This window comes from Acomys russatus, chromosome 10, assembly GCF_903995435.1.
Source record: "Acomys russatus chromosome 10, mAcoRus1.1, whole genome shotgun sequence".
NCBI classification, from domain to species: Eukaryota; Metazoa; Chordata; class Mammalia; order Rodentia; family Muridae; genus Acomys; species Acomys russatus.
The window spans coordinates 7151480-7173470 of NC_067146.1; the positions used below are offsets into that span (position 1 = coordinate 7151480).

At 47.9% G+C, this 21991-nt stretch overlaps 1 protein-coding gene across 1 annotated transcript in view; it reads left to right on the plus strand.

The window, feature by feature from the left end:
- Slc13a4 (solute carrier family 13 member 4) overlaps positions 1–19998 on the plus strand; it is a 39138-nt gene extending 19140 nt beyond the window's left edge. Inside the window, 11 exon segments of the mRNA XM_051151736.1 lie at positions 1979–2018; positions 3873–3953; positions 7034–7221; positions 7931–8050; positions 9397–9498; positions 11448–11549; positions 12468–12565; positions 13011–13135; positions 15922–16083; positions 17465–17602; positions 19538–19998. Coding sequence (XP_051007693.1) covers positions 1979–2018; positions 3873–3953; positions 7034–7221; positions 7931–8050; positions 9397–9498; positions 11448–11549; positions 12468–12565; positions 13011–13135; positions 15922–16083; positions 17465–17602; positions 19538–19675 — 1294 coding nt within the window. The 3' untranslated portion in view covers positions 19676–19998.
- The last annotated feature ends 1993 nt before the right edge of the window (positions 19999–21991 follow it).

Consider the following 21991-nt stretch of genomic DNA (forward strand, 5'->3'; position numbering starts at 1 on the left):
TATTCATGTATTGTGGAGCCCATCAACAGCTAATTTCTTTCTAGGGCATAGATAGATAGATAGATAGATAGATAGATAGATAGATAGATAGATAGATAGACAGACAGACAGACAGATAATACATAGATACATACATACGTGTATTGTGAATACCACACATTTAAAAGTTGTGTTTTGCAACAGTTCTTTGTAATTTGCCTGTTTACATAAAAAAAAAAAATGAAGAGCTCACATTGAGTGAAGTCAGACACGGAGAGGACACAGCAGGAAATGTTTTCACCTTTGTCTCCCATCATCACCTCTGTTCTCGCTGCATTCCACTTCTGTTGGTATCTCAAGCAGATGCCACAGCTTTTGTGGCCCCTTCCGAGAGGCGGAATGGCCTCATTTTCAGATCCTCCACAGTCTAACTCTGATCTGTTTCCAAAGCTTCCTTGGACCCACACCTGTTCTCTCTAGGCCCAAACCTGCAAAAGAAAAAATGAGAGTTGGTGAGGGAAGAAACTGACCATTCACTGTCCCCTGCCACCATTTCCTCCTGTACCTTGCCTACTCAGTCTGCTGCTTCTGCAGTCTCCAGAGTTGGGGCAACGTTAGGATACAGAAAAAAACCAAAGGGCTCTAGGTTAGACTTCTGTCTGAGATCCAGACCCTTGCTCTGCCCCTTGTGAGCACCCCCTTTCAGGGCCCACAGGTCACCTCCTTGAGGTGACATCTTCACCACCAAGTCCTGATGGCTGTTGACTCTTGGATAGTCATACATGTCCCTCCTTGTCAGTGTTCTGGTGGTTTGTTTCCTCTTTGTTTCCTGTGGTCACTGCTTTCTGGGCAGCGCTTTTCCAGATGGCTCCAGCCCTGCTGCCTCCCCTGTGTCCCTTCCCTGAGAAGATGGGCATCATGCTCCATAGGACACAGGAAGTAAGATGTTCCTATGAGCACAGTGTCTCTCCTCTCTGGCCTTTCTGGCTACCCTGTATCAGGACCAAAAGTCTAACCCAAAAGCTCAACTGGCCCTAGACATCTCAGCCTCATCTGTGCTGGTGGAAACATGGGTATTTGGTGCTCTTCTTTGTGCCCAGTGCCTCCTTTGCCATCTGAGGTGGTCCTAACTTCCCTTTTCAGCCAGTCTAGGAAGGAAGAGAAACATGCCAGCACATTCTCCAAAGAGTCCTTTACTGTAACCCTCCTTCATCTCCCACTGATGCAGCCTTGGCTTTCTGATGGTCACAGGATTCTATGTCCTGTGTACAAGTGCCCAGCATTTCCACCTGCCTCCATAGAGAGTGAGCTGGTAGGCTCACAGTCCACACAACTGAGATATATTACAAACATCCACTGAGAACTCAGTGGGTTGTCCATAGTTCTGATTGTCCCCATCCTCCTCTGTCTTCAAGGAAAAGACTGGGGAGCATTTCAACATGTACAGTTGACTGTCCCCTCCCTCAGATGTATTTACTGACCCCAGATTCTTCCCCATCTTGTTTTCTCCGTTGCCTGTCCCTCCTGCCCCGTCACCTCAGATAAGCATGCCACATATTTCTGTTTCCAGATAGTGGCATTCCTGAGTCAGCTAGTAAGGGTACCATCAGGACACAGGGTCTCCAGTGAGACCTCTGTGCACCCACTCCCAGCATCCTCGTGCTAAGTGGTGATGTGACTAGATGCTGGTGGCCTGGATCTTTTATGCGGGTTGAAAGTGTCCTAAGGAATGAAGTCCAGATCTTAGTGCCTGCACTCTATGTTTGCTATGTATTAGGAGTGTTGATGTCACTTCATATGAGCTGCCACTCCATCCTTGGGAGGACACAAACTGCTGGTCTCTCACAGCATGTCAAGAGTCAGGGAAGACTAGGGGAAATGGGTCCTCTTTGTGGGCTAGAAAAATTGAGTCTAAAATTAGGCCCCTTAAGCCAACCACTGAACATGAGGAAGAGCACCCCTCTCCCCAACATGACCCACTCTGCTTTCTCTGTTTCAGCACGTCAACTGCAGACGTCACTTCCCTGATGCAGAACAAGGTATGACCTTGGTTTCCTCCACCCTAAGCCTTGAGATTGCCTGGAATTCCCTCAGGCACCAAGATGCCTGGTCGCTGTTCCTACAGGCCAGCAGCCTCGGTGGTTTAAGAGTGGTGAGGAGCTCACCCAGGCTGGATATAAGTAAAAGGGTCAGTGAGCCAAGGGCGTGGGTGTTTCTGAATCCCAGCCCTGAGGCCTGGGTAGCTAAACAAAACAATGTAAGTTAAATAAGTAAAAATACAGGTTAGCCTTTATTATGGAAACCAAAATTCAGACATCCAATTTTTTTTGTTTTGTTTTGGTTTTGGTTTTGGTTTTTGGTTTTTCGAGACAGGGTTTCTCTGTGTAGCCTTGACCATCCTGGACTCACTTTGTAGACCAGGCTGGCCTGGAACTCACAGCGATCCGCCTGCCTCTGCCTCCCGAGTGCTGGGATTAAAGGCGTGCGCCACCACGCCCGGCTTCAATTTTTTTTTTTTTTTTTATTCTTACTTTGTTAACTTTACATCCCAATTGTAGCCCCCTCCCTCGTCCCTTCCTGGTCCCTCCTTCCTCCCTCAGATTCCCTTGCTCCTTCCCCTGGTCCTCAGAAAGGGGGAGCCCTCCTCCCCTAACATCTGACCTTAGCCTACCAAGTCTTATGTGGACTGCCTGTGACCTGGCAAGGCCGCTCCTCCAGGGGGAGGTGGGCACCAGAGTCCATGTCAGAAGTATGGGTCCCCTATATTATGGGACTCACAAGGAGAAGGTGCTGCCTATCTGCTACATCTGAGCAGAGGGTCTAGACAGACATTCCAATTCCAAAAGCTCAGAATTTCATTCCTCTTACTGGGAATTACATTTGCAAAATCTTAATAGTAAAGAGAGAGGCTTTACCTGTATGGTGTTGCTCAAACTCACCCTCTCTCCCTAAAGGTTTTATAAGAAGTATAAATGGCTAATTAAGCTGTGTGGGGTTTTTAAGATTTTATTTTCAATTATGTTTATGCAAGTATGTATGTATCTGCATGTGTGTGTGTGTGTGTGTGTGTAAATTAAGCTATGTGGGGTTTTTAAGATTTTATTTTCAATTATGTTTATGTAAGTATGTATGTATCTGTATGTGTGTGTGTGTGTGTGTGTGTGTGTGTGTGTGTGTGTGTGTGTGTGTGTGTAAGTGCAGAGGCTCCAAAGTCCACAGGAAGGTTTTGGATTCCCCTAGAGCTAAAGTTATAGGTGGTTGTGACATGGGTTCTGGGAACTGAACTTGGGTCTTCCGCAAAAGCAGTACATACTCTTAATTGCCATCTGTCCAGCCCCCAAACTGGATTTCACTGTGGTAATGAAATAATCCTGATGAGATTCTGATGTGTTGTGGGGTTTTAAAAAAAGATTTATTCATTTATTATTATGTATACAGTGCTCAGTCTGCACGTACACCGGCAGGCCAGAAGAGGGCATCATATCACATTATAAATGGTTGTGAGCCACCATGTGATTGCTGGGAAGTGAACTCAGGGCTTCTGGAGGAGCAGTCAATGCCCTTAATCTCTGAGCCATCTCTCCAGCCCCAATGTTTTGTGTTTTTAAAAAGTAGTAGAGTTCTTCATCTGCTAGTGAGCGCCCAAAAGGCTAGTCTTGCCTATACGGACAAAGTGATGGTCCCCAGGTTTCAAAGCTTCTTCCCTTGGCTGGTTGGAAGCTGTGATGATGGAGCCTGACCCTAGGTAGGGGGTGCTCTCAGGAATGCCCTCCTAGGCTTCTGGTCTCTGAGTCCCATAGAGACAAGCCCTGGGACAATTAAGTGGTACCTCTCCAGATACTTAGACCATACCCACTTCCTAACTAACGGTGTGGTGGCTTTTGTCCCAGCAGAATCTGAATGGTGTGCCCATGGTCACCAAGCCTATCAACACAGCAAACCAACAGCAACATAAGAAGCAGCATTCACCACAGGTAACGGAACCATGTATGAAGTGCCCTATGCTTCCTAACAGTGCTGGTGGCCCTGATGCTGTCAAGGCCTCTGGCTAGTGAGCTGTCCTTAGCATTCATGTCTGACATGTGTGCCATGGAAAGAAAGAGCCTGGGCTCACTGTACATCACCAAAAACCAAGGTGAGCCACCTCCTAGGGCACAGAAAGCCAAGGTGAGCCACCTCCTGGGGCACAGAAAGCCAAGGTGAGCCACCTCCTGGGGCACAGAAAGCCAAGGTGAGCCACCTCCTGGGGCACAGAAAGCCAAGGTGAGCCACCTCCTGGGGCGCAGAAAGCCAAGATGAGCAACCTCCTGGGGCACAGAAAGCCAAGGTGAGCCACCTCCTGGGGCACAGAAAGCCAAGGTGAGCAACCTCCTAGGGCGCAGAAAGCCAAGGTGAGCCACCTCCTGGGGCACAGAAAGCCAAGGTGAGCCACCTCCTGGGGCACTGGATTTTCAACTGGAAATGCTTAAGGTTGGTAGATGCTTGAGGTTCAAATGATTCTCCAAAGGCATTTCAATAGCACTAATTTTTTTTTAATTTTTAAAATTACATTTTGTGTGTGTGTGTGTGTGTGTGTGTGTGTGTGTGTGTGTGTGTGTACATACCCAGGAGTGTGCAAGCACAAATGTGGAGTTCAAAGGACAACTTTCAGGCTTCAGTTCTCTCCTACAATGTAGGTTCCAGGAACTCAATTCAGGCTGCCAGGCATGGAGACAAGTGACTCAACCTGCTGAGCCATAATTACCATATTTACCATATTTACCATATTTACCATAATTACCATATTTGCCATATTTACCATATTTACCATAATTACCATATTTACAGTGGGGAAGAGCACTTGCTGCTCTTGTAAAGGACTTGGGTTCAATTCTTAATGCCCACATGGTGGCTTACAGCTGCCTACACTATTTTCCTTAGTGTCCTGAGATTATGAGGACCCTTGCTTTTCTGCACAAACGAGTCTTTTCCTGTTGCTGCTATGCTAAAGCAAATGCAGAGATGAGGTGGATGTTGAGGCTGGTCTGAAGCGGCATCTGGCACCTATACCCCTTGATTTCAGATTTTTTTTTCCCGCCATCACCAGTCTCAGTTGTTTCCCATCCTTCAGCGTTGCTATTAATAAATGCCACCATTTATGAAATGTTTATTCCACGAACATGTGCCAGCACAGCACTGTGCATCCTCTCCAAAGTCCTGGCTCAACAAGGTAGTGGTTTTTGAACTCCGTTAGAGGCAGAGGGATGAAATCAGGAGCTGGCAGCAGAGAGCTGCAGAGCATAGCATCTCCGTTCCAACCCAGTCTCCTTGAGCATACATAGACGCCCAGCTGCAAGATTGAAGCCAGTTGAAAGCTGCCGTTGGATCACCTGTTCAGGCTCAGTACAGATTTCATCAGAAGAAAGGATCATGAGAAACTCTGGGGTCAAAGTGGTCCTCTCCAGCTCAAGTAAGCAGTAACTCTCTCAGCAGCTGGGCGCGTCCAAGCCTTACTCTGGCCCTCAGAGGAAGATGACACAGTTAAGGGCCATAAGAAACATGGCAAGGTGACCTCCTCTTCCATCCGTCTTCTTAGGCCTTGGCCTCCTGACATTTGCAGAAGGCTCTCCAAGTCTCGAGCAGCCAGGCATGAGAGTGCCAGCCTGTAGTGCCAGCAACCTGGAAGGGGGTAGCACCAAGATCAGGAATTTAAGGCCAACTTTAGCTACATGGTGACTTTAAGGCCACACTAGACCGAGCAAGTCTAAGAAGACTGTGCCAAGGCCAAGGCCGATGTGCAAAGGAGAGGAAAGGCCAACTAGCGAGAAAGAGAAGTGTGCGGTGGGGAGGGAGGGATCTGTGTCCATCTTCTCCTCATGAAAGCTAGGTTCTTCTGTAACTCAAGGGCTGTCTGGATTTCTTTTCTTCAGTGCTGGGTAGCAAACCTTTAAGCAAGTGCTCTACCACTGAGAAACATCCCCATCCCAATCTTGATTCTAACCCTTCCCCCTCACTGGGAGTAACATTCCACATAAAAATTACCATCTTGGGGTTGGAGCGATGGCTCAGCACTGAAGAGCACTTGCTGCTCTTGCAAAGGACTTGGGTTCAATTCTTAATGCCCACATGGTGGCTTAAAGCTGCCTACAACAACTCTAAAGGATCTGACACCCTCTTCTGGCCTCCCTCGGTACTGCATGCACATTGTACACATACACACACGCACACACACACTTGCACGCATGCATGCATGCATGCATGCAAATGTAAACACTCAAATGCATTAAATAAATAAACACATTAAATAAATACCCGAACATTTTTTAAAACTCAATAACTGTCTTCTGTTGACTTAAATGCAAAGTGGAATGTTACTAGAGTTCAAGTGAAAAACAAGCAATATTATCCATATTAATAACATCAATAGCCCCCAAAATCATATGCCAGAAGCAGTAGAGCATGCCTATTATTCTAGCACGTGGTAAGGGGAAGGAGGGAAAAGGAGACGCCCAAGGTCATCATCCTCAGCTACAGAGTAAGTTTGAAGCTAATAGGTGTTCCTTCAGACCTTGTCTCCAAAAGGAAGATAGGGGAAAAAAAAGCACAAAAGATTTGTTTTTATGTGTGTATGTGAGTGTCTACATGTATGTATGTAGACCATATGCATGTCTGTTGCCCACTGGAGCCAGAAGAGGGCATCAGAGCTCCTGAAACTGGAGTCAGTGATGCCTGTGAGCCACATGACAGGCGTGTGGGGAACTGAACCCAGGTCCGCTGGAAAATCAGTGAGCGCTCTTAACCTATAAGCCATCTCTCCAGCCTCAATAACACTCCATCCCTAAGGAAGGCCAGAGAGTGCTCCAAGTGTCTTGCGTCTATTTGTTGCTTTGCCCTTCAACACCATGTGGCAGAGGATATATATGACTTTGCAGAAGAAGCTGAAGCTCTCAGAAGCAGGCTTAGTTAAACTCAACACCTATCCGCTGGTCCATTGTGCGCCCTGCCTCTCTGGCTTCATGTGCTGGACAGCCTAAGCTGCCTGTGGGATTTACTGATTGTTTTTTCCCTTTGGCAGGAAAAGCCAGGAGTCCTGAGCCCCAGCTCCAAGAACCAGGAGCTGAGCAGGAAGAAGTACAGATCCCACCATGACCAAATGATCTGCAAGTGCCTTTCTCTGAGCATATCGTATGCTGCCACCATTGGTGGCCTGACCACCATCATTGGCACCTCCACCAGCCTCATTTTCTTAGAGCATTTCAACAAGTAAGTAATCCACTCGGTCAGCAAGCACTAAGTAAGCACCCTCTATTGGTGGCTAGGCCAGACCGGGAGTGGGTGCTAGGGACATAGCAGGAGCCAGAGCAAAATGGCCGCTGTGCTAACTGGGGAAGGCAAGACGTGGCCAGGGTTCTGCTCAGAGAGCTCCCTCATCTCAAGGGAGGAAGTTCGTCCCCCAAAAAGGAAATGGTAACCGGGCCATCTGGATGAAAGCTTTCCTAAGAATTTACTGTCGTGAAAGGGGTGTGAGGCAGGAGAATAGCGTACTTAAAAGAAATGGCAGGGCAAAGGGGACCGGAGAGGGACAGGGACAGATGACAACAGGCCGGAAAAACCCACAGAGAGCTTAGATGACACCTCAAAGAAAGGCCGTGAGACGCCTTCAAGGAATCTGAAGGAGTGAGAAAGTCAGAGCTATGGCTTTGAAAACTCATTCTGGATGGGAACTGGAGAGCAGCACGGGATGGGAAGAGTAGCGGGAGGGGGGTTAGAGAGAGAGAGCTCCTTGTGGCGCGGGGAGGGGGTGTCAGTGAGGAAGAGGAGCAGAGTTGAGTCTGCGCGGTTCTAAATTATGTAGTTTCCTCCGCCCTTGGCCCTGGCGCTTGTCTTCTGAGGACACTCTTGCCATCACTCCCAAATGTCACGGGGGAAATGCCATGCGTTCCTTGTCTCTGACCTGGTCTTCACCCTCCAGCCAGTATCCAGCGGCGGAAGTGGTGAACTTCGGAACTTGGTTCCTCTTCAGCTTTCCCATCTCCCTCATCATGCTGGTGGTCAGCTGGTTCTGGATGCACTGGCTCTTCCTGGGCTGCAAGTGAGTGCCGTGCCGGGGCGCTGCTGGCAAAGCACCGAGGGTCTCCTGACGGCTATGATGGTTCAAGTGGGAATGCTCGGGCTCATTGTGGGCGTGCCCAGAACCGGAAGGCTCTGCTCACTGTGGGCAGGCCCAGAGCCAGCAGTCTCTGCTGGGGGTCTGGGGTGCAGGGCGCTTAACTGGGAGCTGGCTATCCATCATCTCTTCTGGAGACTCGAAGATTCATGAACTCTGCACTTCTCTCTCAGTGTACAATGAGATGGTCTTAATTCTAACCACTTGGATGGCAGACCTGATTTATAGTAAGCCTGGAAAGTGTCTGCTGTCCTTTCATTGCCCTCAAATCATACAGAGTAGCCCCAACTGCTCTTAGAAACGTGATTCTAAGTAAAGTTGCCCTAGGTTTGATTCTTTAGACGGAGGTCCTACGTAATGTGCTCATATCTCTCAAAGATATGACCCTTTTGATGCTATTTCTAATAACTACTTAGTACGCCATTTTAAAATAACCATCAGTCTATCCTAAATTTGACCAACCTCAAATGCAAAAGGGGAAAATACATATGATGTTTTGATGGTAAGCTGTTTATGGAACCCACGACTCTATTGGCCAAGGAATGTTTTCTTTTTACTCAACTCATTAAACTGATGATGGCTGTGTACACAACTGGCCAATATTATACTATAGAGAGATAGCACCCACTTTTATCTGAAGCAAACCTTGTCTCTACGCAAATAAGTGTGTGCACATGTGCATATACACACATGCACATGCGCATACCTCAACACTCTGGCTCTACTCACATACAAGACAGTTGTGTGGAAACAACTAGCCATAAATACATAGTCATGCATCACTGATACACCCAAGCCACGTCCACATGGATAATGGATACACATCACTGATACACCCAAGCCACGTCCACATGAATATACACATCACTGATACACCCAAGCCACGTCCACATGGATAATGGATACACATATCACTGATACACCCAAGCCATGTCCACGTGGATACACGCATCACTGATACACCCAAGCCATGTCCACGTGGATACACGCATCACTGATACACCCAAGCCATGTCCACGTGGATACACGCATCACTGATACACCCAAGCCACGTCCATGTGGATACACGCATCACTGATACACCCAAGCCACGTCCACATGGGTATGGCCACAGGCCAGGGGAAGGTCTGAGAGAGGCTGGGTGACTAGGCAGACAGAAGCTGTGCAAGCACGAGGAGGGAGGAGCAGTGTGCACGTGAAGAGGTTAGAGCAGGAGAGGGCTCTGACCTCAGGAGCGTATATTTCACTTCTGTGCTCATTCCCCTTCTTAGCTTTAAAGAGACCTGTTCTCTGAGCAAGAAGAAGAAGACCAAAAGGGAAGAGCTGTCCGAGAAGAGGATCCGAGAGGAATATGAAAAACTCGGAGACATTAGGTAAGAGCTACACTGCTCCCTTTCCCGTGTCCTAGTGTGACAGCAAAGAGACCCAGCAGCCATGTTCCTGACGTTCCCCACATTGGTAGAAGTGTCCAGAGCCTAAGCATTCAGAAGGTGCTATGTATTTAATGTCAGAGCCATGCTGGCCACCCCCTTCTACCTTCAGAGTTCAAGATACAGGTGGAGTGTCTGGTGGGGGAGAAAAATCAACAGAAAGAAAGCACATCCACTCATGGAACATGCTAGATTCCTTGCAAAGCCAGGGTCCCTGTACTTCTTAAGTGAGCCACAGTGGTGAACAGGTGTCACTCGCAGGGAACTGGGGGCCTCAGTGCTACATTTAGAGCATAAGGCACCACCAGTACAGACTTGAAGACAGGAGAACCAAGCCATCGCTAACAACCTTGGATGCTTCCATCAGTATCCCCACGGTGCTCCAGAACAGCCTCCTCTCTAACACTGTATCTCCTTCTCAGAGTCCTCCCTATTCCAAACTTTGAGTAAAAAAATTCACATAGAAATTACAATTCTTCACACTTCAGTTTGTAAGTAATAAATGATCATGGTATGGCATTTATAAAAATACAGGAGAGTATAAGAAAAAAGTAAAATGGACTTGAATCTTGGTATTGTTACATAATCTACTCCTTCCTATTGTGTGTGTGGGTGTGTGAATAGGTGTGCGTGTGCCTGTGTATGTGGGTGTGTGTGTGGAGAGCTGCGAAATGCCAGGCCCTGACATGGCCCCGGTTTCTGCCTTCCGCCTTCCCGCTGGCGAGTGCTCTCCAGGATAAACAAGTCCTCATATGGTGAAGGGCTGTGCAGGGGTAACGGACAATCTTGTGACGAGCGGCCTTGCTCTGACTTTGACCTATGAGGAGTTAGCACCTGGCAAAAGCTGATTGGTACTTGGTTGTTACTTAAGCTCTGTCCTTCCCTCCTTCGGGGCCATTCCTGCTTAGCAAAATCCTGAGTAAAGATCTAGAGAAGAAGTCTGGTTGTCGGTGTCTTATTTCCGCTGGACGGTGCGGCGCCGACATGTGTGAATAGGTGTGTGCGTGCCTGTGTATGTGGGTGGGTGTGTCTGTGTCTGTGTGTGTATAATTATGTGATTAAGCTAGACTTATAATCCAAATTAACTCCAAAGGCTGAAGCAGGAAAATAAGCTCAAGACCAGACTGGGCAACGTAGATTATTTCAATCAAGTCAAAGGGTTCTTGGATGTTAACTCAATGGTAGAGCCCTTGCAGAACATGCACGGAGCCCTGGGTTCAAGCCTCAGTACCACAGGACATGCATATTATAAATATATGTATATATTACATGTAATGCATATATTTTTTAAAGTTCATACTGAATGTAGTTGTACACCCTGTCTATTTTCACTTAACTTTCTGCTCTGGTTATGTCCCCATGTCATTTGTACTGCTGTGGCAACAGGACTATTTCTGGTTGGGTCTCATTTTAACTGTTACACCAAAAATATATTCATTGTCATGGAATCTCACTGGATAAACAACACGGTTATTTCCATTTAAAAATAGATAATAGTTCACAGTGCATTGTTAGTTATTGTCTCAGATGAAGGGAATAACCCAAACTAAATTATCCTAAAACATTAGTTGGTAGCAGTTCATTTTCCCACCAGCAAATTCTGAAGGTGCTCACCTTATGGCACTCTCCAGACAGGCTAAGATTAAAGTGTTTTATCCATAACACTGCTGTGCTTTTTCCAGCCCACCTATGTTTCTCCAGGAACCTTGGATTCTGTCACCTCTAACACCCCTGTCAATTCTCCTAATTCACTGCCAGCCATTCTGGTGCTTAAGTAGCAACTGTGTTTTATGTCATCAATGTTCGTAGTCTAAATAGGAGCTTCCAGAAGCCAGGTGAAAAGCCTGTGAGCTCCCAGTTCGTGACGTGGGTCTTTCTGCTACCTTTGACAGCTACCCTGAAATGGTGACTGCGTTCTTCTTCATTCTGATGACAGTGCTGTGGTTTACCCGGGAGCCTGGCTTCGTCCCTGGCTGGGACTCTTTCTTTGAAAAGTAAGTCATACTGGGGATGGAGAGATGGCTCAGTGGTTAAGAGTGCCTCTGCTCTTCCAAAGGTCCTGAGTTCAATTCCCAACAACCACATGGTGGTTCACAACCATCTGTAATGTGATCTGATGCCTTCCTCTGGTCTACAGGTGTATACATACGCTGTATACATAATAAATAAATAAATAAATAAATATTTTTTTAAAAAAGGAAAGGAAAAGTAAGTGATACTGCTTCCTCTTGAATCTCACCCTCACTCATTCCTCAAGCTGTAACCGTGGGTTATATAATCCCAGAGAGCATTTTGTCCCTGAAAAATCCATTATTTCTAGGGAAGAAGTGGTATGGAGGCAGGAAGAAAGCACAGTGTTGAGGCTCCCTGGCTGGGGTTGGAACAGGGGCTGCCCGCTCTGTGACCTTAGTCATCTTACACAAGCTTTGGAGCCTCGCCTGTCTGCTAGGATGCTAAGAGCATTAAAGGGTACCATCTGTAAGGACTCGCTGTAATGAGACTGTGGCCTCCAAGCCTGAGTCCTGTGAGGAAGAAGCCACCAGGCAAGGTACACCCAGGTTCCCAGGCCACCACTGCGGATTCCTATGCACCAATGTTGAGGTGTGGTCCTTACAGGAGAGAAACCCATGTTCTGCTCTTATCTGAACAGCTCTGATCCCAACCAGAACTCAAAGACTACCTGACTGTCACTGCACACTAAGATCCTTCCCTTAGGGAGGCTGTCTCCAGACACTAATCCTGCCCATGAGTCCACCATAGCAAAGTCCAACAACAGGCAAAGGTCAGGTTCCTGCCGCTGCCGGACGATGTCCTGTGAAGAGGTGCTGGGTTCCCACAATCTGGCCTGAGACTTGTGTTGCTCTCGGGGACTCCTGAGTCACCTCTTGCCACCATGTGTGTCTCTTTGCTAGGAAAGGCTACCGCACCGATGCCACGGTCTCTGTATTCCTTGGCTTCCTGCTCTTCCTCATCCCAGCCAAGAAGCCCTGCTTTGGGAAAAACAGTGATGGTGAGAGAGGATTCAAGGGACAAAGTTGGGGGGAAGGTGGTAGTGGCTTTAGTCAAAGAACGCTACGTCAGAATTTTCAGAAGAGCCTTTTCCAAGGCCCTTCAGACTCTGCGCAAATAGTAGAGCTGGTTCCCAAACCCTGCAATGTACCATAAGCTAGACCCTTCCCCACAAATCATGCCTCTAGGGCAGCATTTATCAACCTGTGGGTCTTGACCCCTTTGGGGTTACCCAACCCTTTCACAGTGTTGCCAAGGCCATCTGTTTACCAGATATTTACATTACGACTCGTAACAGTAGCAAAATTACAGTTATGAAGTAGCCATGAACATAGTTGTATGGTTGGGCTCACTACCTCATAAGGAACTGTGTCAAGGGGTCACAGCGGTAGGCAGGCTGTGAACCACTGCTTATCTGACTCCATTTCTTTCTCTCTGTGATGCAGGGGCAAGCCAGGGACCGAGCCAGGGGATAGAGCCCATCATCACGTGGAAGGACTTCCAGAAAACTATGCCCTGGGAGATTGTCATCCTGGTGGGAGGAGGCTACGCCCTGGCTTCTGGAAGCAAGGTAACAATTCGGTTTTCTTCTTGGTCAAATACTGGTCCAGATTCTTCCTGAAGGATTCCATTACAACCCTGAAGGGAAGACCAGACATTACATAATGAGAGAGAACATAATGTCACCAAGTCACTAGTGGAGTCTGCAACACAGCAAACCAGATGCTGTTTCTTCCCTGGCCACCTCAGCTGGTGTGGCAGGTCACAGTGCACGGGCATTCATGCCTTCTTTGCAGGCCCCACACTGTCACAAGCAAAAGGAATTTTGGGTCTTATAGGCACCTCCTTTCTGGGATCTCTTAGCGCTGACAGGGGGTAGGCTACAAGGCCCACAGACTCAGTAGGTTGTCTGTCTGTCCGTCTACACGCCTACACTGAGCCTCTGAGAGATTCTTAGCTGAGGCTGGTAGAGGGCTGTCTGACTTCCTGGATGTGTATGTTTAGCGTAAGATCTTCTCAGTGAGGATGGCGGGACATAACTGGGGCTCCTCTGCCATCAGCCCTCTATGAAGAAAAGAATCCTGTGAGTGAATCTGTTTGAGGTCCCGGCTCCTTCCCATTTCACTTTGTCTACATGCACTAACCTGCCCCCAAAACTTGGTATATTTAAATTTTTAAAACTTATCATATGTGTCTGAGTGTTCTTCCTGCATGTTCATATGGGCACCATATGAGTACTTGGCTCCTGCAGAGTTCAGAAGGCAACAGATCCCCTGGAACTGGAGTTAGGCATGGCTGTGAGGTACCATGTGGGTGCCGGGAACTGAACCCGGGTCATCTGCACGAACGCATGCTCTTAACTGCTGAGCCATCTCGCCAGCCCCAGCCCAGTACACTTTTGACTCCTATGTGGGGAAGGAACATCAGGGGAGACTGAGGCCCATCCCCTTCCCATGGAGTATTCTCAGGACATTTACCCTGGCGCACCTCCACTGCTGGGGTATTCCCTACGCAAAGAATACTTATCCATTTCCAGCCTAGTGGTTCTTCATCCTTCGTGTGTCATCACTGTGGGTTCTGGCTCTGTTTCCTGACATTCTAGTTAATAATTATTAAAGTAATAAATAGGTGCTATTGGATTTTTTTTTTTCCCCAGCTGGAACTCCCTAGCTTCTTCAACCATTCTCAGAGACTTACACATCCTGGTCTCACTCAGGGCTCACTGCAGTTTTCTTCCACTGTATTTAAATGGTCCAGGGGCGGTCTGTCCACTGGACACGTTGTATTAGTTAGCCCTCCTCTGTCTCTGATGGCGACATCAGCCTGCACTTGCCCAGGGGCTTCCATGACGTTTCCTTGGCACGCACATCAACACTTACCTTGAAGCCGCAGTCACTGGGACCTGTAATTCTTCATGTTGGTGGCCACTGCTAAACCCCAGTCCATCCGGCACACCCTGTATCTGTTCTGTCAACATCTCTAACTCCGTGTTCAGAGTTTTATATTGATTTCTATTGAGTTTCGGTTATTAGTTTGGCCCGGGCCTACCCTGGCAAGGCCTATTTTTTTTTTGTTTTCAATCAAAAGTGTGTATGAATTACAGACAGACAGTTGTGTCTCTGTGAAACATTTTAATACTAGAGCAATTCAGGTGAATCTGTGTCATTTCTACTGAGTCTGAAACTATTTCATAGGGTTTGTGTGTGTGTGTGTGTGTGTGTGTGTGTGTGTGTGTGTGTGTGTGTGTTTGTTTTTTGACACAAGTAAGAAAATCCAATTGCATCAAGACTTTCAAAAAGTAAAGTAAGCCTTCCTATATTATGCTTTTTCTAACTTGGCACCGAAACTTATCAATTTATTTCAAATTTTAGTGTAAAATATTCCTGTTGGAAAAGTAAGTATCCTCAAATTATTTTACTTTAATATTTGGATAACATCATAGGTAAAACCATTGTTACCAACAATGCACTGTTCCTACCTCATCTGATGGCTCCTCCTGCCCTGCTTTTGTGCCGCTCTCATGGTCCAATAATGAGTTCCAAGAAGGAACAGGGACAGCTTCTGGAGGCTGCGAGGAGGAGCTGTATCAATTATTAACCAGCCCAGTCTCCGTGTGCTGTGTGTGCTGCTCTCAAAGTCCTCCACGTGACTCAGCCACAGCAGAGAGAACCCTGAAGGCCTCGGGTCACGATGTGGTGAGAGGCCCTGGAGACCCGTGAGCTCTTGATCACTTTAGCAAAGAGGAGCAAAGGGAACTTGGCGCCCAAGCGTGCGGTGAACGTAGTCTTTGAGCTTGACGGATTGTAAAACACCCCCACCTTGCTTTCTGCACACTCTCTTTTTTGCAGTCTCTCAGACACTCTAGGAAGAGTCTGAGCACGTCGGCCACAGAAAAGAGAAAGAGGAAAAAGCACAGATGCAACCTGCGATGGTTTAGTACAGAAACTCAACACTGTCAGCAGTTTTTAGGAGAGGAGGGGAAACCCTCACCATTGGGAGGGGGCTGCAGAGAATGAGGTTGTCAGACTGGGAAAAGGATGAGCAACATCGAGGTGCAAAGTTGGGGGTACTGACCACCAATGCTGCCAGGACAAGGCCCTAGGAAGGATCTTATGGCCAAAGGTGGGGGGCTGTCATGCCCCATGACCAGGAAACCCAAAGAGAAAACGTTGTACAGTCGTGAGGCACTTCTGCGCTACAAGAGTGATCTATTCATAAACGCAACAAGGGCTTTGGCCAGGCCAGATAGACGGGACGAGGCCTGGTGGCCCTGCAGCCAGCATCCCTGACCCCTCAGCCCAGAGCGCCCTCTGACATGCTCTATGCCCTTCCTCACTGTACCACTTCCTCCCACAGAGCTCTGGCCTCTCCACCTGGATTGGGCACCAGATGCTGTCCCTGAGCAGCCTCCCGCCATGGGCCATCACTCTGCTGGCGTGTGTCCTGGTGTCCATTGTCACAGAATTTGTCAGCAATCCAGCCACCATCACCATCTTCCTGCCCATCCTATGTACCCTGGTGAGTAGGCAGGGTTTCCCAGAGGGCCAGGCAGGTGCCCCAGCCACACGTGGCTCAGGAAACGGTTCCCATAGCTAGTCCTTTCCTGCTGTGCACCACTTGCAGTGGCTGGTGTTCAAGCCATAGTTTAAATTGTGAGTTTTTAAATTAACAATTAGTAAAATAAAAGTATGCATTAATTTTGCATATGCAAAAATATGCCAGGCAGTGGTGGCACATGCCATTAATCCCAGCACTTGGGGAGGCAGAGGCAGGTGGATCTCCATGAGTTCAAGGCCAGTCTGGACTACAGAGGAAGTTCCAGGACAGCCAGAGCTGTTACACAGAGAAACCCTGTCTTGAAAAACAAAACAAAACAAAAGATCAAATTTTATATTTTGTTTTAAATAAATGTAAAGTATATATTTATTTAATATATAAAATACTATGTTTAGAAATACTTTTCAAAAAAGGAATTAATTTATTTGAGCGTAGCCTGGGCTATGTAATGAAGCCATCTGAGGAAAATAAATATGCAAGGCCGCAGCTTAAAGTGTCACCACATCCATTATCAGCCTGACTCCATGGCCTCAGACCAGTTTGTAATGAGTGAAACAAGTGAGGACTGTTGAGCCAGCTCTCAGCCTGTTGACAAAGCCCCGAAAGTAATACACCTGCTCAAAGGATGCCTCTGGGAACATAGGACATGAAGACCCTTACCAATCTCCTACAAAATAATCCTTCCTGCTCCGTGGGACGCCAGCTTTCACGGCCACTCTCAGCTCAGATGTCTCCACCTGCCTCTGACACCTTGCATGTGAGCATGGGAGACTTTGTTTTGTTTTGTTTTCAAGACAGAGTTTCTCCATGTGGCCCTGGCTATCCTAGAAAACTCTAGGTAGACCAGGCTGGCCTTGAACTCAGGGACCCACCTGCGTCTGGCTCCCAGTACTGAATGGAGTACTGGAGTTAAAGACATGCACCACCATGCTCTTCAAGACCGTTTTCTTAAAACATGGCAATGTTGAAAGCCATGGGTTCAAATCCCAAAGAGAGCAATTAAACCATCTTCCAGGGTAAGGGGAGTCCCTAGATATATACTCCAAGATTGAGGGAGTCTTGTTTCAATTAAAGCCACTTATTTGTTTGTTTAAAGAATGGACTTCTCAGAACCACTTCACTAAGATGCCCCTTCCTCTCAACACTCAACCATCCATCCTCGGAACTGCCTCAGGGTTTCAGCCCTTATGAGTTACTAAAAGCACTTGCGTGCCCCAGAGGGCAGGGAACTAACTAGTCCCAGAAATGGTGCTCAACACCCAGCCATCGTCAGAGCACATTCATGCACAGGAATTGTCAACCCATTCTCCAAGCTAATGTCACTGTGAATTTTCTCTTCCAGTCTGAAACCTTGCACATCAACCCACTCTACACCCTGGTCCCGGTCACCATGTCTATCTCCTTTGCTGTGATGCTGCCTGTGGGCAACCCCCCCAACGCCATCGTCTTCAGCTATGGGCACTGCCAGATCAAAGACATGGTGAGCTGTGGGTACCCTCTGCCCAGGCCCCATGCCATGAGGGTGGGGATGGGTGGCTGGCTGGCTGGGCAGCAGGCTCCCAGCACTCTCTCTGGTGTGTGGAACGAGTGACTCTGGTAAAAGGATTCTTGGTTGGCCTGTAAGCTCCAGGAATAGCAATGGCCTCTCATCTGGAAGCAAGCAGGCACAGGGTTAGAGAAAGCCACCCAGGGCACAGGTTGTGGCCTGGTTCCAGAAGGTGTGAACTTGCAAAAACCTTCCCTGGTCATAGACAAGGAAGTATGAGAAACTATATGAATCCAGGGTGAAAGGTGTCTTGTAGGGACAGGATCCTTCCACACACTTCTCCCGCAAGCAAGGAAGCCCCGAAGCAACGGTACAAACTGAATGCCTGCGCCTCAGACTCTGGCTCCCAGCTGGCTCCCAGGAGGGTGGCTCTGCAGCGGCATTCTGTGGCAGCCATTAGTGTTGGACACCCCACTTTCCACTGCTCAGCCTACAATCATGGCTCAAACGAATCCTCAAAGCTGACCACAGCTTGAGGAGAAATTAAACCAACTCATACAAACCACTGAGGCTCAGCAGTCTGAAACAGGGTCTTATCAGCCTTGAGGAGATGAAACCATTTTCCTCAGCTGCCACACAAAACAGCAGATGGAGCAAAGGAAGGAAGTTTTGGGAGACCCTTTCTACCATTAAAACTGCTCGTCTTTGGGCCAACTTCAGGGTGGAGGCCGGGGCCATTTCTTCCTTCAGTCTCCTCTGACTGCATAAGCCTTGGTCTGCTCACACTGAGCTCTGCTCAGCTCTCCTGCCTCCCACTTCCCCTTGTGGCTGACCCTCACCGCTAACCTTTATATTATCAGAGACACTTAACAAAGAGAGGGACTGGAAGACAAGAAGTGAACCAGTGTTGGGTTCTATTCCTAGCTTGATGCTAACTCAAAGCTCCAATTCCTAAATCTGTTCAACAAGATGGTTCCAACAGTGGTCCCTTCGAGCCTCAGTGCTTTAGGCTCCATCCACCATCTTCTGGGAAACAGAGGGCCCAAGATGACTGAGACGTCCAGGTCCTAGCCAGAAGGGAAGGCATGGGTTTTGAACAATTTTCCAGCATCTATTCCCCCCCCCCCCCCGCTTTTAATATCCCCAGCTTACTACTAGGTAGCAGACCTGCTGGGGCTACAAGCTATGTGCTTGGTTACTCAATGGAAGGGTGCTAACTGTCCTGACACTGGGTCCCAGTTCAGCCAGCCCATCATCCCTCAAGATCAGCAGCCTGCGGGTGTCCACGTCATGGCAGAAATGAAATGGGTCCGGTCAGAGATACACTTTCCTCTGAAGAAGAAACAAAGGGCCCGTGGGGCTAGCAGGCCTTTATTATACTCTCCTTTGTGTTGGGGGTGGGAGGATCAACAGTGGCAGCTATTTCTGTAAGTAACCCAAGGTGTACTCTCCATCCCTCAGTTGTTCCATGGCGGTGGGGGAGCTGGAAACGGTGGCGGCAAAATACAGCCTCTCTGACATTTTTCATGTTCATGAGCACTCAAGAGGCTCTATGTTCCTGCCCAGGAGATGTGCTTATTTTCAATAAGCATTTTGGTACATGAATAACAGTATTCCTCAGAGTTGGTTGGAATTCCAGGTGGCTTCAGACCTCCTAGGCTTCTATGTTATGACGAAAGTGCTTCAGGCAAGAAGCAAAGGTGATTCTCATGGGTGTTTCCCATCCCCCCCATTACCTCCCTGCCTTTCCAGCTCCGCCAAGGATGCGTGCAACTCAAGAAGGTAGAATAGAGTAGTCCAGGCAGCCACTGGGAGGAATCAGGACTGCATGGGGACAAGGCTAAAGGCTAGCTCTGAAAGTGCTCCCTTGTGATAACGTGGCCACTGGTGACTTTGAATGACCAGGGTTTTCCGGCTTGTGTCCTGCAGGTGAAAGCTGGCCTAGGAGTCAATGTCATTGGCCTGGTGATAGTGATGGTGGCCATCAACACTTGGGGAGTTAGCCTCTTCCAGTTGGACTCTTTCCCAGCTTGGGCTAAGGTCAGCAACATCACTGATCAGACCTAACACAGGTGGACCGTTCACCAGCACAGCCAGAGTTGAGCCACAGGCAAAGAAAACCACCAGGAGCACACACCTCAGACCCATACGGAGGAGATTCCCACCACGAGGTTCCTCCACCTGCCACCAGGCATGTTGGCTGTGTCTCCTTCCGCCTGCCCGATTTCCTTACCACCAAAAGCCTACAGCTGCTCTTTCTTCCTGTGTCCAGCCCTAACGCTTCCTGAAGACTGGAAACCCGGAAATGGGGCAAGCCTTCATGCCCTGAGGGGAAGTCTCACAAACTGACTGGCCTCAGCGGGAGATACAGAGTTCTCTGCCTGTGCTGATCATGAATGAGTACAGTGACCTCATTTCCGGGGGGGGGGGGGGGGGCGGGGGAGGAAGAGCCTTCCCTAGTGGCCTCAGGCATTTCTATCCTATCTCTAGAAAACAGTAACCTTAAGTCCTAAGGCCCAGGGGGTTGTTCTTGTGGCAATCTGTACTTTCCTAAGTTTTATTTGCCTTCAGTCTCTCCAAGTGGTTCCCATTTACCTCAGCATCAAATTCCTGTAAAGAAACAATATTTCCCTTCAGAAAGAGGCTGGCCTTATTCCACCAAAGGAAAGAGGTCCAAACAAACAAACCATCCTGAGACCAGCATCTCTATGCACTGTCATTAACTGGAAATGCCACTGCCTTGTGAAAAGGTTCATACCTGTCTTGTTAGGGAGACCAAAACTCCAATTAAGACCACAGTATTAATGATTATTCTTGCTTCTCCTTTTAATACCTAGTTTGTTTCTGAGAGCACCATGTTCTAAGTATACCCAAAGGGCCTACCAGTCCGTCCTTCCCATGCCTCCATGAGCCCTTTGAGGGGAAGATGTATCTTGGGTTCTTTATAATGTATTAAACTCTGACTACTCAATAAATGTCTCTGATGAAAACAAATCACAACAAAATGGGGTCTCCTCCTTCCTCTTGAGGACCACATCATTTTTCCCATTTTTGCTCGAGTTGCTTTTGGCTGATTGTTTCATCACAGCCAACAGAGGGACATAGCGACATGGGCGTGTGTGTGATCACCTGCATTTGGCACTTACACTTCACAGAGGCTTACACTCATCCTCTCGGTCTTCAGAAAATGCTACTTTTCCTTCCGTGAAGGACTTGTGTCAGCTATATGCAGATACATGCCACTGTGCTAAGGGACTTGAGTACCTTGGATCTTGCTACCTACAAGAGACATGGACCCAATCCTTGTAACAAAGAGGGCACAGACTCTGCTTGCAAAAGTACCTTGAGACATCAGTCACCCTCACCTTGAACCACTCAGATATGACTCGCTAAGTCCTTGTGGGGCTGTTCACACCAGGTGACAGTGCGCGTTCTGTCCCAGTCCTGTGCATTTGCACATGAGAGATGACACAACTCACCACGCCTATCTTACTGTCAGGCCACTGTGGCAGTGACCTAGGCAGTGCTCCGCCCTGAGCTCTTTCCATAAAATCCCCCTCAGTTTTTCTTGTCTCTGCCGTGCCTTATAAACTACCATCCATGACACTCTCCTTATTTGGCTGAATCTGTTGCAAAGACTTAGGAAAAATATATACTGGACCCCCAAAATTCTGAGCACCACAAATTCCTTATAAAGAACAAGTGAGGACTTAAAATATTTTCCCTTCACTACCCCGTTCCTCTCCATAAGGCAAGGCCCTAAGACCAGAACTCATTCATAGGCGTCAGGAGCACACCCAGGGCTGGAAGCTGAAGAAAGGCTTCCTTTGGTAGCGTACAGTAGAGAGTTCTTCCACAAGGAGACCTCAGCAGAAAAACAAACAGCATCACAGTATCCAGGCCGTGAACTGCTCGGTGGAAATGAAAACATTACACATGTGCATGTGTGCACCATGAGCAGGGGGACAGACGAGGAAAACCATGCACCCACTTTTCTCTGCAGCTGTGGGAAAGAAAACTAAGTTAGAAAAAAAAGAAACGAGGTTTCTACTTTTCCCAGAAATACATACCTGTTTAGCTCCATAAAACACCAACTCAGAAGTCAAAAGATGCCAGAGTAATGACTCATGAAATATCACCCTTTGAGAATATTAAATGCTAGGTCTTTTTTCCTCTAGGTTTACAGTTTAAGGATATGTCTTTCATGGTCACTGTAGTTATTAAATTTCCAAGAACCCTGCTGGGCAATGATGACGCACACCTTCAATCCCAGAACTTGGGAGGCAGAGGCAGGCTAATCTCTTGAGTTTAAGGGCAGCCTGGTCCAGAACAGCCAGGGCTACACAGAGAAACCCTGTCTAAAAACAACAAAAGCCGGGCGTG